This window comes from Malaclemys terrapin, chromosome 3 (genome assembly GCF_027887155.1).
Source record: "Malaclemys terrapin pileata isolate rMalTer1 chromosome 3, rMalTer1.hap1, whole genome shotgun sequence".
NCBI lineage: Eukaryota > Metazoa > Chordata > Testudines > Emydidae > Malaclemys > Malaclemys terrapin.
In genome coordinates this window covers 52,588,508-52,604,857 of record NC_071507.1, presented here as the reverse complement: position 1 = coordinate 52,604,857, position 16,350 = coordinate 52,588,508, and the positions used below count along the sequence as shown (strand labels likewise).

Below are 16,350 nucleotides of genomic sequence, written 5' to 3'. Positions count from 1 at the left end.
GTATGCGTCCTGTAGATCGAGGGTTGCGTACCAGTCCCTGGGATTCAGGGAGGGAATGATGGAGGCCAGGGAGACCATGCAGAACTTGAGCTTCATTATGTACTGGTTCAGGCCTTGCAGGTCCAGGATGGGTCCGAGCCCCCTTTTGGTCTTCAGGATAAGGAAATAGCGGGAGTAGTACCCCTTCCGTTTGAACTCCGCTGGCACCAGTTCCACAACTCCTAGGCCAAGGAGCCGCTCCACCTCCTGCTCAAGCAGAGGCTCGTGATAGGGGTCCCCCAGGAGGGACAGGGGCAGAGGGTGGCTGGGCGGGGTAGAGGTAAACTGGAGGGCGTAGCCCTGGGACATGGTGCTGAGGACCCATCGATCTGAGGTCAGCTGCGCCCACTCCGGGAGGAAAGCACACAACCAGTTGGAGAAGGGAAGCTTTACTGTGGGTGGATCCCTGAGGTGAACTGGTAGGTCACCCCTGGGTGCCCCATCAAAACTGCCGTTTCCCTGTGTGTTTGCCCTTGGAGGACCCAGGCTGGGGGGCACACCGAGACTGTCTCTGCGGGCATTTCTTATAGTCCCACGACTTTTTATAAGGGGACTCGTATTTAGAGTGGGTGGCCTGGGTGGGAGCCTGCTGCGGCTTAAACTTAGGTCTAGCCGGAGCTGGACCATAGACGTCAAGAGTCTTAAGCGTAGTGTGGGAGTCTTTCAGGCCATGCAGTTTTATGTCCGTCTGTTCCGCAAACAGAGCCATGCCATCAAACGGGAGGTCCGGCAAGGAGTTCTGCACCTCACTGGACAGCCCAGACAGCAAGAGCCACAACGCCCTTCTCTTGGACACCGCGGAGGCCAGGGACCGCACAGCTGTGTCCGCAGCATCCAAAGCTGCCTGAAGATTTTCCCTGGCAGTCGCTGTACCCTCCTCCACCAGAGCTTTGAACTCCTTTCTGTCACGCTCCTGGAGGGAGTCCTCAAACTTGGGAAGAGAGTCCCACAGATTGAACTCATACCAGCCCAGGAGAGCCTGATAGTTCGCCACCCATAACTGGAAGTTAAATAAATTTTCCTCCCAAATGAATCCAACCTCCTTGAATCTTTATTTTTCGGAGATGGGTCTGGTTGGCCCTGCTGCTCCCTGTGGTTGACCGACCAGGGAGTTAGGAGCAGGGTGGGTGTATAGGTATTCATGTCCCTTGGTGGGCTCAAAATACTTGCGTTCTGCTCTCTTAGAGATGGGGGGCAATGAGGCCGGGTTTGCCACAAGGCATTTGAAATTTTTGCCACCCCTTCATTGAGTGGCAAGGCCACCTTGCCCGGTACCGAGGTGGACAGGATGTTATAAAGGGAGTCCGAGGGCTCCTCCACCTCCTCTGCCTGAAGGTTGAGGTTTGATGCCTTGTTTTCAATAGTTCCTGGTGGGCTTTAGAGTCCTCCTGTGAGATGAAGGGAGGAGGGCCGTAATCGCCTCATCAGGGGAGGGTGAGGAGGCCAGGGCGGTACTTTGCATGTCCACCGGCACCAGAGGAGCCACTGCCTGGTCGCTTTCCAGGCACGGCGCTGAAGATGCACGTCCTACCAACTCCTTCCTTGGAGGCTGGGAGAGAGAGAGGCCGATGGCTGTTCTGAGTCTCCGGCCACCAAGCGGGCCCCCACTGGGGGCGGAGTTGGGGGCCACGGTGCTCACTGGTACCACTGTGCTGGCCACGGGGCCCAGTGCCACTGCACCTACTGTAGCACCGGTGGGACAGCTGTTTGACCTGGTTGGCCTGACCCATCGATGGACGACTACGAAAGGAGGCCAGGCTGACGTATGACCTGCCGCTGTCCCTGGACCAGCAGGAGTGGCGGTGCCAGGAGTGGTGCCGACCACGAGACCGTGATCCCAACGTGGAGGAATGGTATCGCCGGTAGCAGCTAGGGTGACCAGACAGCAAATGTGAAAAATCGGGACGGCGGTTGGGGGCAATAGAAGCCTATATAAAAAAAAGGCCTAAAAATCGGGACTGCCCCTATAAAATCGGGACATCTGGTCACCCTAGTAGCAGCTGCTCTGTGATTGGCTCCGGTGGGCGGATCTGCACCAGCGATCGATGCCCAGGGCTGTGGGAGCAGTGCCGTGGCAGGGTCTTGGAACGAGACAATGAACGAGAACGGTGTCGATGTTCGTGTCACAACTGGCTATGATAGCTCCTCAGAGACGAGGACCTTCGGCGTCATCTGCCTCGGTCCCGTCTGTGTCCGCTCCTTGAGGCAGAGCGGTGCCTGGAGTCTGTCAGTTGGAACCCAGCCAGACAACCTGGTGGGGGTCGATGGTGACCTGCATGGACTACGCATGGGATGATTGCTGAGCGGTGAACGGCATCGGGAACATTCCCTCGACCATGACTGGTACCGAGTCAGGGGTGACTGCAGAGATCCCAGTGGCGGCTTGCCTCTGGACCGCGGGGCCAACATTGACGGTGCTCCTGGTACCGGCATGGACATAACGTCCCAGGCCGCTTGCAGGTCCTCTGGCATGGAGGGCATCTGGACATCCGGGGAAGCCTGCTCTGAATGGGCTGGACTACTCCGCTCGACCTGAGTCAGAGGCCTAGAGGCCAATGGGGACCAAGGACTGCCCAACATGGGTCTAGCCTCTCCCCCAGTCTTGCTCCGGTGCCGCGGCGGAGAAGGCCTCTTCTTAGCTTTCTTAGCATGCCCCGTGGACTGGAGCGGTGCTGACTGGTAGATGGCGCCAGGGGGTTGCCACGCACTGACACCGTAGTACCTGGTGCCAACGCGGAACGGTGCACCGGAGTCAGGGTCAACGCCGACTCCATCAAGATGGCCCAGAGCCTAATGTCTCTCTCTCTCTCTCTCAAGCTTCTTGGTCTGAGGCTTGAGCGACTTGCAAATCTTGCAGCGATCGCTGAGATGGGTTTTACCCAAACAGCATAAACAGTTCGCGTGCGGGTCACTCACTGGCATCAGTCGCCTACAAGTGTCATACGACTTAAAACCCGGAGCACGGGGCATGCCCTGGCCCAGGCGCACTAACTAAATTAAGCTAAAACTAATCGAACTACTAACTACAGGTACTATTAGACTGAATGAACAAGAGTTCTGGAGGAGAACTGCAGCAAAGCTGGAACAGAGCAGTTCCGAAGCACCTTCACTGGCGGCAAGAAGAAACTGAAGGTGGGGGGAGCGCACAGCACCCCTTATACTGTGCCATGGAGGTGCCACTCTAGGGGTCGGTAGGGGAGCTCCCCTATGGGTACTGCTAGGGGAAAAACTTCCGACAGCGGTGCGCATGGTGAGCACGCACACCTATTGTGGAATACACATGAGCAATCACTCAAAGAACTTCTGTTTTTTTCAGTTTTTTTAAACAAAGGAAATGACACAAAAAACTACATTAAAAGAACATTATTAAGGTTGCAAAATTAAGCACTCAGAGTTAGGAATGACAGAAATAAGGCTGACTGCATCATAAGGTGTATGAACAAGAACCGGAATTTATGTTTCATAGGCATTTCCTAACTTTTAAGTACTTGACTATGTAACATTAATTGCTATATTTATATACTGGGCAATTTCACATGCACCATTATTTGTGTTCACAATAAAATCAGTAGGCACACATTGGAAAGCTAGACATTTAATGTGATGTATATTCATGAGATATGCAAAGCAGGGTACTAAATCATTTGCACATAATATCGAAATTTCTAAATTTTTAGCTTTAATAAGTATGGATTGCTCCATTGTAGATCTGAAAGTTAGGATGTACGTTATAAAAGGGACCCAAAGTTACAATCATCCTCAGTTACTTCCAGCATTTCAATGAATCCATGGAAGGATTCCAAAGAAGTAGGAACGAGTATGAGAGTCTGCACAGGCTATATATTAGATGTTACGGGAAATAATCTTTCCTTTTGATCTCCAAACTGTGGCTCTCCACTCATGACAACCTGAAGAATGCTGAGGAAGACTAATTAAAGATTCCAGAACAGCTCTCCCAAAATAAGCATCAGATCAAAATGCTAAATCAAGAGATCAATACTATGTCAAAGTATGAATAGATCTATCTCCAAGTGGCTGTGTCATAAATCTCTGTGGGCATGTCTAATTGAACAGGCAGTGCACAGCAAGCTGAAATGCAGTTCTTCAAATTTCCAGAGTGCCATGCACTGTTTTAGACCACTACAAGTTTCCTAGTGTGACAGTGCTGCATCTCCCTTATCTAAAAAAATCAGTTACATTCTCAAAGAAGGATATTGGGTTAATCTGGCATGATTTACCTTTGGTAGGAATTTAATTATTCTTTCTTTCAAAATTTGCTCTAAAGCCTTGTATACTATTGAGGTCAGACTAACAAGTCTGTGATTGCCTGGATCACTTTTTTCTCCTTTCTTAAATATATGTACAATGTTAGCTATTCTCCAGTCATACATCTCCATCTCCAAATAGACAAATTTATTAAAAATCCTTGCTACCAGACTTGCAATCGCATGTGCCAGTTCTTCCAGTATTCTGGGATGGAAATTATCATAAGGTGCCGCTATCAATCTTGCAAATGCTAAATTGAAGTCTTTTGATCTAATTTGTCTTAAAATAACTTTTAAAATGTTTAACTGCGGTTGTTTTTTATTTTAAAATGTCTCCACTGTTTCATTCTGATGTAAAAATGGTCAGTAGATGGCTCTATTACTTCAAAACTTTATTCTATTGCAAGAAATCATAGTTGGCCAACAAAACTTGATAGTTGGCTACACAAAATTGCAAGCTAGCTGAGGAATAAAACTTCTTCCCCAAAAGTTCCACCTTCTTGAACTCTTTATCCATGGGCATAGGCCTAGGAGGGCCAGGCAGCTTAGATTTTTTGTGAGCTGCTGTGACAAAACTAGAGACTCAGGGACCAAGTGAGTAACTCAAACCCCTTAGGAGTGGACTTGAAATCTGTGGTCTTCCTTTTTTGGTGTGTCTGACAAAGATGCTGAGTGTTGCTACAAATCCCAGGCCTGCTCAATAATATCATCCATGACAGACATGGCCAATTGACCCTGTGATGTTGTGTGCAGAATGTCAAACGATTTATAGGACCTTTCTTGAATCACCTTCAGACGAATTTCTAGAGCGTTTGCCATTCTTTTAAGGAGGTCCCAAAAGGCTTGAAATTCATCTCTTGTAGATGAAGTTGGGGCCATATTGAGCCTCATAATCTTCAACAAAGTCCTTGTTCTTGCTATGGGTTTCCTGTTCAGAGCCTCGAAGGAGCTCCTGATGTGACTATTGAACCCCCTTTGTAGATTCCTTGGGAGGAGGTGACTTAACCTTGATCTTGTTGCAACTGAATCAGAAGCAGACAAGTGAGGATTTGGATTCTATTCAAATTTATTAGAGCATAAGCTTTCATGGGCTACAGCCCACTTCTTCGGATGCATATGCCATAAGCCCACGAAAGCTTATGCTCTAATAAATTTGTTAGTCTCTAAGGTGCCACAAGTACTCCTGTTCTTTTTGAGGATACAGACTAACACGGCTGCTACCCTGAAAAGTTTGCCTAATGTTGAACCTGACTAAATATAAAACAGTGAAATGTGTCTTGTAGTTAGAGTTGCTTTTGTTCTTGCAAACTGTTATTGGAATAGCTAGTTAAACTCTAATGGCCAGTTCTTTAGCTGGTGTAAATTGATGTAGCTCTACCGAGGTCAATGGGGCTGCACCAATTTAAGGCAGCCAATGTTAATCTGGCACCAGATGTTAAAGGCAAGTTAATGCCTTTGTAGCATATTTAGCACTGTGCTAATAATTGGTCAAATTATCAAGTTATTTGAAAAATACAGAATCTACGGCATTTCACCTTGGATTATGATCTTGTCAAGTCTTATAGACTAAGTAGGGTTAAGCATAGTCAATATCTGTAAGAGAGAACTCCATGGAAAACTGAGTGCCATAGGAAGCAGTGTTGGTGTTTCTTATAAAATAATTCCTCTTTGACTAAATTCACAACTAAAAATGTGTTGTACAGTATTTTAAACATTCCTAAATTGCTACAGACTGAAAACATTCATAGTTTGCTACAAATTCATATTTCCTGATAGCAAGTTAAACAGATATAAATACACCACAATACAGTACATAAATGGGAAAGTGTATATTATTGTAATTCCTGGCTTCATTATTTAATTTTTAGCACCTAAAGCAAAGTATGCTGAGATATTTCCTTATTTTTCCAGATAAATTTCAGCTGAAAACTACATGTGAAAACTATCACCTACATGTAGAGAAATATTTATTCTTTATCAAAAGAAAGCTTTATGTGTTATCAAATTCCAGTATGCTTGCTTCTGCTCATCTCCAACTGTGGTAAAAGATGGAGAAAGACCTCCCTCTGCCCTCACTTTGTTTACCCACACAGGGTCAGATAGAATCAGTCATCCCAATCCTGCAAGCCTTCCCACATGGAACTCCTTCTGAAATCAGCAAGAATTCTGTATATGGGGGATTGAGGAGCCAGCTAACTTTTTTAACGTCAGGCCAAATTCTGCTCTTAGTTACACAGGATTTATACTGGTGTAAATTAGAGCAGATTATGGCCCTTAATTTATACATCTATGATTACTATTCTTTTTTATAACTAAGGAAGTTTTCCAAAAGGGCCTAAAACAAATGCATAAAGTATTCTTCTTCATAAAAATGTCTAAAGAAAAATACATATATTTACCTTAAAATAGTTATGGAGTTCGTTTGCAAGAAACTGATAAAAAATCTCTCTTTCAGCAGATTCAATCAGGCGATCATGGAATACTCGGGTTGTTTCATGCACAAAGAGAAGAGCTGCAGTTTCGTTTGAGACAATAACAGACCTGTGGGCTTGCAACAACCCCTGGAGCACCTGTTAGCAATTTTAGTACATCATGTTTATATAAAGTTTTAAATTGCCGGTAATTGGATTACTAAAAGAGATCCTGGTATGTTTATTTTTAAACTACCATATACTGTATTAAGCTTTATCAACAGTAGTATCATACATTTTAATCAGAACTAAAGCATTCAAATATCTCTTACTTAAGGTATGTGTTTTCTTCTCTGGGACATGCATTCAAGGGAGCAGGAGGGTACATTATATTCTCACACAGGGGATGGTAACATGACAGTTCCTGGGCCATGACCATGCTTACAACATCATGCTAGCCAGGGAAGTTGGGAGGACATGAAACAAAGTGCACATTGCATCCCAGATAGTATGTAGCAGCAGGTGTATCTTCCCTGGGCATCAGGAACTACAGAAAATATTGTGCCTCTTGAGGCACAGTGGGTCCAGGAGTCCTAATGGGGTGGCACAGTTCAATCCAAGCCCTACCACAGGACTGTTGGTATAAGCCAGATGACAGTCCATATTTGGTCAGCCGTAAGCATAAGCAATGCAAGTGACTGCCTGGGGTACTTTTTGCGATGTTGGACAGTTTGCGACACATGGAGCTTACATGAGCCAACTTTCCATGCATACTAGGAATAGAAGCAATTCCTGACCTAATTATTTCCCCTTTCCCATCTTCCCTGGCAGCATGAGGCCCTGAAAATTCATAAAATAGCTCTTGTTTGAGTTCCATTACTATAAGATACTGTAGTATTTTATTTTATAAGAAATACCACACTTGCTGAAATCACAATTTATTGAAACTTTTAATAGTGCATGAAAATGTTTTTATATCTGTAGATCATGCACAACAGGGACTGATGTATATGCTCAGCCTTTATTCAAACTTTAATCTTTTCAGTAAATGAATATACTCAAAGGGTTAATTGAGCCCTGGTATAAGTGGAAGCACAACTTCATTGAAGTCAATGGAGTTGTGCCTAATTGTCACAGGACTGAAAATGGCCAAAATTATTTAGTTCCTAGATATTTGTTTCTAATGTTAACACATCTTTTTACTGAAGGCAATAAAGGTAAGATACAACAGTATATACCAGTGCACAAGTAAGTGAGATATAGTATATAGCGCTCATGGTATGGCCACTCTCGTAGGTAGCAACGAATACTTTTAAAACGAATAATTTGCAGTCTGAAGGAGACTATCCCATTCCGCCCTCTGTTTTCTTCAATTTATTAATAATTATTTCTGAGTGATCTTGGCAATTCTGAAAGCAAAGACTGGATTATATGGAAATCTCCAAATTTATTTTCCTTGTATGTCATAAACCAAATTGAAACTATCATAGGACTCAAGATGGCAAGACTAATTTAATAATCTAACTCCAAGAACCAGGCTACATTCAGTAGACAAAATTATATATGCTCTTGCTTGTTCACTCTGCACAAAAATTGAGAATACTTTTATGGCAATCTAAAATGTCTACTGCAGTATAACACACCTTGAAGAGATCTCGTAGATTAAATGTATAGTGGCACTTAGCTGGCGTTGGGAGCATGTTGCGGCACATACTATAGTATACAGCTATGGAAGAGGAAGTTAGAAAGTCATTGCATTTCTGAACCTCAGATAAGAATCTGTTGTTATACAAGTATGTTCCCAGATGAACCTAAAGAAGAAAAATGTATATGATTTAGTTACCACTTCTTAAGAAAGGTTTAAGCATATTGCTAACTGCTGAAATATAACAAAATTTATAAGACAAAAAGCAGCAATTTTCATTATTATTTTAACAGGAAAAGACACTCTTACTTACCTGCACAGTAACTTTGCTTCTTCAAGATGTGTTGTCCACTGCTGTTTTGTGCCCAGTGCATTTAAGCAAGAGACTTTTGGTCAGCAGTACCTGTTTGGGTGAGGCATGTGACTCAGGGTCCTCATGCTCCCAACTGAGGGCATAAAAGATTGGGCCAGTCAAACTGCCCCACCCCCAGTTCCTTCATCACCGAAATCCTTATGAAAATAGACTCCATAGTAGCAAAAATGTAGGGCACGTTATGGAATGTGTATGTACAGGTAAGTAACTGTTTCTTCTTCGAGTGCATGTGCACATATATATTCCATTGTTGATGACACCCAAGCAATAGATATGTTGGAAGTGGGAACTAGTAGTCTTTTAAAACAAAGCCTATAGAACGTCTTTCCCAAAGTTCACATCACCTCTAGATACAGCCCCACATTCACTCAGCATTATGCCATTGTGGAAGCAAGACCTACCGATGTCCACAATAGGAACATTCCTTAGAGAGAGTGAGCAGCTTGAGCTCTAGTAGAAGAGGCAATAATCCTAGGGGGTGGACTTTGCATTAGCCAGTTCGTAACAAATTTTGTTGCACAGAGAGATCCAGTTATAGATTCTGTGAGGCACAATAGTCTGACTGTTCATTGTCTCTGCATATACAAGAAAGAGCCCGAGAGACATTTTGAACTGTTTCATTCTATCTATGTAAAAGGAAAGTGCCCTATAGACCTCTAAAGAATGCAGTCTCTTGTCACCCTTGTGAGTTTGGGATTTCAGGAAAAAACATCAGCAGATTAATGACCTGATTCAAGTGAAAATCGAAAACCACCTTCGGTAAGAATTTGAAACGGACCTTTAATGAGACATTAGATTTACGGAAGAAACTATATAAATGTCCTGCCATCAGGTACAGTAACTCCCCTAATCTCCTTGCTAATGCTATTGCCAACAAAAATGCTGTCTTTGCTGATAAGTGAAATAGACCAAGGTGGAATCATGAGACCTGCTGTGGTGGGGCAGTGCCCTACCCCCTGAGAAAAAGGCTGGAACAGGCCTTTCAGGCTGCGCAGGGCCGCAGCCAATCAACAGAGGCCTGTTAGGAGCCAATCAGGGTAGGACAGAGGCAGCCAATCAGGGCTGGGTTAAGCCCTATATAAAGGCTGCCTAGCAGGTAGAAAGGCAGTCTCTTCCTGACTGCCAAGGGAAGAGGACTGGTTCCTAGGCTGAAAGGTAACACTTTGGACAGAGCAGTGCTGGGGAAGGGCAGAAGGAGCTGGGGAGCTCCAGCCAAGGAAAACCCCAGGCTGCAGGCCTTGTTACAAAGGGCTGAGCGGGTGCACAGGGCTGAAGGGGAAGTGGCCCAGGGACAAAAGTCTGACAAGGGGAGAGAAAGAGGGCAGGGAGGCTGCTGCTAGAGAGTCCCTGGGTTGGGACCCAAAGTAGCGGGTGGGCCTGGGTCCCCCTCTTCCCCCTTGTACTACACCTGGCTGAGGAGGAGCGTGGCCTGATACAGGCTGTGGCTGGCCCCTGTGACAAAGAGGTTAGACTCTGAGGCTGCAGCTCGCCACTTGAACAGGTGCAGACGGAGGTCTTCTGATAACACCAGACCCCTGGAAGGGGGTGAGACCAGAGCAGTGGGCACTGTTGGAGGGCAGTGTCCTGAAGAGGCTGCCGCTGAGCAGGGAGCAAAGCGGGTCCGGACACCAACAGGGGAGCAGATGACGGACGGGACACCAACAGCAGAGGGTGCCCCACAGATGACAGAGCTAATTCCCAGATGTGCCAGTGGGAGGTGCTGTGGTGGTGAGTCCCAACCCCATCACACCTGCCAGGACTAAATTAAGCTCCCAGGAAGGGACTGTTTTTCTTACTGGGGGATAAACCCATATCAGACCTTTTAAAAAATCTTGCTACCATAGGGTGGGAAAAAACAATGTCCATGAATAAGGTGTTGGGAGGTTGAATGGATGAGGTTTGAAGGTCTAAGTACCAAAACTGTGTTGGCCACACCAGGGCTATTAATATGATACTGGCTACTTCCTGTTTGAATTTTCTGATGGTTCTGGGATTGGAGAAAATACATATAGACATTCCAAACACCATGAAATCAGGAATGCATTGGAAATTGACCCTGAATTCTGTCTTCCTTTGTCACAGAAACAATGACACTTCTTGTTTTCTTTTATAACAAACGGATCTATGGTGGGAAAACCATATTTGCTGAAAATCATTTGAAACCCCATATCCTTTAGAGTCCATTTGTGATTGTTGATTAATTTTATGCTGAGGCAATCTGTCAGAACTTTCTGTGCTCTGGGGAGATCAAATGCCTTGAAAGTGACCCGATGACAAATGTAGAAGTTCCAGACACATACCTCCTGACTTAACTGAGTGGATTTTGACCTGCCTTGTTAGTTCAGGTAAAACACTGCAGCCATATTGTGTGTTATAATCTTTATGGTGAGGTCCTTGTTGAATAGTAGGAAGACTTTGCAAGCTCAATAAATGGCTCTCGGCTTTAGGATGTGTAAATGAAGAGCTGACTCCTGAGGTGTCCACAAACCTTGTGTTTGCACATCATCCAGGTGTGCTCCCCAGCTCAGAGTGGATGTATCTGTTACTAGCATCTTCGATGGAACTGGAGGAGAAAAGGGGATTACCTTGCAGCATACATTACTGGATTCATCCATCAACTTAATGAGGCTAGGACTCAAGATGCAATGTGAACTAACATGTCCATGTGATGTTTTCTCAGCTGATACAGACTTCAACCACCTTTGCATGCAGCACAGGTGAAGTCTGGCATGCTGAGTCAAGTAAATACAGAAGTCCAGGCGGTCGAGCACCTGAGGCAAGATCTTGCAGTTGTTCTCGGATAAACCTGCAGATTATTGCATAAATTAAGCCTAGCTGGATGTTTTTTCTGGAGGCAGATAGGCAATCTCCTATTGTGGAGTCCAGAATGGCCCCAGTGCACTCTATTCTTTACACAGAACTGACTAGTCATTGGTTATTTTCAGGCCAAATCAAGCAAAGAGAAACTGAATTTGAAGGATATTGTCCAAAACTTGCAAACTGGATTGACCCTGAATTAACTGGTCATCCAGATATGGAAAAACATGGATACCCAGCCTTCTGAGATCAGCAATTATTACTGATTTTAAGGTGATCTAGATGATCCCTCCCCATCCCTGAGTGGAGTTGTCTGTCACTAGAGTTTTAGTATGTAGAGGTGTAAAGAAGGGTACTGCATTGCACACCTGAGGAGGGTCTTTCCACTAGTTTAATGATGACTTTTTTGGGGATCATAACCATCAAGTCCATAAAGTGTCTGCTGGGTAGACAGTGATTTCAACCCCGCTTACATGGAGTGTAGGTGAAGTTTGGCATGCTAGGTGACATAAGTATATGAGGTCAAGTGTGTTAGAAGTCTTAGACATGCTTTCACTGATGTTCTTGGGTGAACTTGAAGTTGACTGATAAACCTTGCTATTGTCTGGGCTCTCCCTTTGGAAGATAAGCTATCACTGTTCTGGAGTCTAATAGGATTCCTATGAACTCTATCTATGCATCACTGAGTGTGGATTTTTGTCTATTAACTTTGAGACCAAACAAGGCAAAGAACTTTAGAATTACTTGGACTGAGTCAATCACCTGTTGTGAAGCTCTTCCTCGAATCAGTCAGTTGTTGAGGTAAGGATAGATCTGGATTCCTTATCTACCTGGATGAGTTGCCTATACTGCAAGGTACCTGGTGGAAACCCTCGATGCTGCAGATAGCCCAAAGGACAGAGCCCTATTCTGATAGTGGAATGTTCCTAAAGGAATCTGAGGTATTTCTGTGGGTTGGGTGGATAGATATATGGAGGCAGGCGTTTTGTAGGCGAAGAGCAGCAACCCAGTCCTGATGATCTAATGAGGGAATTTATGGAGGCTAGAGTCACCATCCTGAATTTGAAACAATGGATGAACATTTTGAGGCACTGAAGGTCCAGGCTAAGCCACAAACCGAATAGTTCTTCTTTGGGATCAGTAAATAACGTGAATCAAAGCATCTTCCCCTGAAATGTAAGGGCACTTCCTCCTCCACAGTTCCCAGCTATAGAAAGGAGTTTACTTGTTTTAACAGTCTCTTGTGAGAAGGATCTCTGAAAAAGGACAGGGAAGGGATGGAAGGGATTGCTTATGATCTCTAGGTCCCACAAGTCTGAAGTAATGCTTGCCCAAACTTCTCAAAAATAAAAATGGTTGTTCCCAAGGGATGGTGTGAGGGTAGAACAAAAAAGATCTTCAAGTGGTTCTAGCAGGATCTCAATGCTGGAGTCAACCCTGGGGCAGCAAAGGAGGTAGAGGGTCATTTACACAGGAATCTCTGTCTCTTCTTCAGTGGCTCTTAGGTCCTCTGTGGCTGATTGTAATATTTGACAGGAGTGCTGTCGAAAGTATGCTGGCATGGCCGCTTCCTCTTTAGAGTTGGGAGGTAGAGTCTCAAAGAATGCAGAGTTGCCCTAGAATTCTTTAGAGGGGGCTTCCTCTGTCTTGTTGTTGAAAAGTTCATTATTCTCAAATGTGAGGTGCTCAATTGTTGCCTGGATCTGCCTGGGGATCCCTGAGGACTGAAGCTATAACAATAGAGAAGTACATAAAGTCAGATGTCCTTCTGCCATTGTATATTTCATCTCCGCTTGCTACTATTTGGATAGTTGTCTATAAATCGAGACATTGTCTCAATTAAAAAAAATCTTATTTTGAGAGGGCATAATAGTTAGCCATACCTCTATAGCATAGTTGATGAATACAGCTTAAGGCTAAACAGTTTCAATTTCTTTGGGTCCTTTTTGCTCATTGTGGACTTGGGAGGGCTAGATGTTTTGATCTCTCTTGTACTGAGAGAACTTGCTCTTGAATGTCTAGAAATACTTATCATTTATCAGAGACTCAGTACCTCCTGTCAGCTGTTTTTGACATGACAGGGATGTATTCCTAAGCTTTTTACCATGTGTTTCATCAGGTCCTGGAATTCCTTAAACTCACCAGCTGAGGGGGATGGATTCACTGCCTTGTCAGGGGACAGTGAGCAAACCATAACAGAAATTGAATGCTTTTCCCCGATAGCTGATGTTCTTCTTCACTCTTCTCCCACCTCACAAGTATCTGTGGCTGTAATGAGTTACTTAATTTGTCTCTTTGGGGAGGATGATTTAGCCCTAGAGACAGTTGATGAAGCAGGCTTCTTGAAGTCTGGCTGTACACCTGCGGGTGTTAAACAAACCATGAATGGAATGGGTAGAAATATTGAGTTGGAGGTCACATGGGAAGTACCAGATAGGGTGACTTCCCATGAAGTCCAGACCTCTTTTTACTACACCTAGTCTAGTGTCCCCACTGGAGTATTAAGCTCTGGTGTTATGGCAACAATTTTTCGCTGCACCTGTGGTGATCATAAAAAGTTCTCCCTCTTCGCCTTTTTGGAGCCCTTTAAAAGAGACTTTGGTGGAGATGAGTGGAATAATCTATCCTTTCATTATTTTGTCCATCAATTAGGCCTAATTTTGATCTTGCATGCAAAGGGTACACGTGAACCAAGAGGGGAATCTGTAAAGACAATCATTCTAAAAAGAAACATAGTGACTTCAGCGCTTTTGTGGGGATGTGAACAAATCCTTGGACTCCTTCCAAGATGCTATTCTTGATAAATCAATATTCCAGACAAAGGGAATACATGTATTCCCAATTTGGAGATGGACATTTATCACTGTTAAGTTCTTGGCAAACACATGGTACACGTCAGCCCAAAAGACAACATTTTGAATTGAAAATGGTGGTCCTGTTAAAAATCTGATGCCTCTTAACACTTGGATGTGCCTCTATGAGCAAGTAAATGGCCATCAAGCCCAGAGCATGTAACTAGTTTTGCTATTTGCAGGTGAATTCAAACCACAACCTGTAACACATCCTTTTGAAAAAGTAGTATAAGATGGGCCTGATATCAGAGCTTGCAATTCTCCTATTCTAAGTGCAGAGGTGATTGCCCATAAGAAAGCTGTTTTCATGAAAAGGTGGTATAAGGAACATGATGCTACCGATCTGAATGGGAGTCCAATGAACCCAGCCAACACTACATTGAGATCCTATCCTAACGGGAGGGAATACGTATATCAACACTTTGAGGAATCTAGACACTGTAGGGTATAAGAATACAGTGTGGTTATGTATTGGAGGATGATAAGCAGATATAGCCACTACATGTACTTTTGTAGAGCTAACCGAAAGTCCAAAGCACTGTAAGAGATAAAGTAATCCAAAATAAAAGGAATGTCAGCTTAAAATGGAGAGAAATGCTATTCCACCTAAACAGTGAAATGCTTCCATTTGGAACTGCAAGTGAGTCTTCTGGAATCATTCCTGCTATGGATCAGGATGTTTTGGATGTCTTTGGAACATGATTTCTCAATGTCAGTTAGGCAGCTGGCATCCAGGCTGTATGGTGCAGAGACTTTGTATCTGGATGATAGGTTCTTCCTCATGGTTTTGGGAGATTATTCCCGAATCCAGAGGCCCCGTTTTTGGGGGTTGTACCAAGAGTCTTAACAGGTCTTTGAACCAAAATTGCCTGGGCCTCACTGGGCTATCAATAGTAACTTTGCTGCATCCTGTCTGAACTTTCTCAATATTCTCAGAATTAAAGGAACTGGTTGTAAGTGTACAGCTGAGCCTGGGAATAAGAGATAAGGAAAGCATCAGAAAGCAATCCTAGGCTCAGACTCCCTCTAAAGCAAAAGATGCAGCATTTTCTGTTTGATTTTGTGGCAAACAAGTCTATAATTGAGTGACTCCATTTAATATATAATATAGTAATATATGGAGATATACCTATCTCATAGAACTGGAAGGGACCCCAAAAGGTCATTGAGTCCAACCCCCTGCCTTCACTAGTAGGACTAAGTTCTGATTTTCCCCCCAGATTTTTAAGTGGCCACCTCAAGGATTGAACTTATAACCCTGGGTTTAGCAGGTCAATGCTCAAACCACTGAGCTATCCCTCCCCCCAAAAGATTGAAAGATTTGAAAAATTGAGTCCTTAATAGACCATTTATGGTTAAAAGAAAAGTGTCTGTTCAACTGATCCTCTAAGATAAAACCTGATGCACCAGCTCCATAGGTGAACAGGTTCTTGGCACAGTTGAGAAGGTCTGTCTCCTCCTCCTCAGTTAATATAGAACATCACTATAATGTTATCTGTCATCACTTGTATTGTTTTGCCTTGTATTAAAAGTGGGAACATCACACATGCTATACAGATTGCTCTCAGTTCTAAGGTATTTATGAAGCTGAGACCTGTTTATTGACCATAGTTCCTGGGTCTAAGAGTGATTCTAGTATGCTCCCTATGAGAGGTTGGAAGCATTCATTACTAACATCACTGTGGGCAGAGAGGTAGAAAATGGAACACCTCTGCATACTTGGACTGGTTACTTCCAGCGGTTTAGTGATGATAGGACCTGCTGTGGAATCTGCACTGCCATACCTAGATGGTGTTTGCTTGGTAGGTAGATAACTACAACCAGCCTTGCATAAAGCAAAGGTGATGTCTAGCATGAGGAGTGATGAATGTGCATGAAATGACCTAGTATTTTTAGACACATTCTTACTGCTGTCTGAGAATTATTAGTAAATTATTTATAAGATCTT

General features: G+C 44.1%; 1 protein-coding gene across 1 annotated transcript in view; it reads right to left on the bottom strand.

The window, feature by feature from the left end:
- The window catches only part of DNAH14 (dynein axonemal heavy chain 14), a 468,480-nt gene that overhangs the window by 139,355 nt on the left and 312,775 nt on the right, over positions 1–16,350 (bottom strand). Inside the window, 2 exon segments of the mRNA XM_054022851.1 lie at positions 6,704–6,874; positions 8,359–8,526. Of these exon segments, the coding sequence (XP_053878826.1) occupies positions 6,704–6,874; positions 8,359–8,526 (339 nt within the window).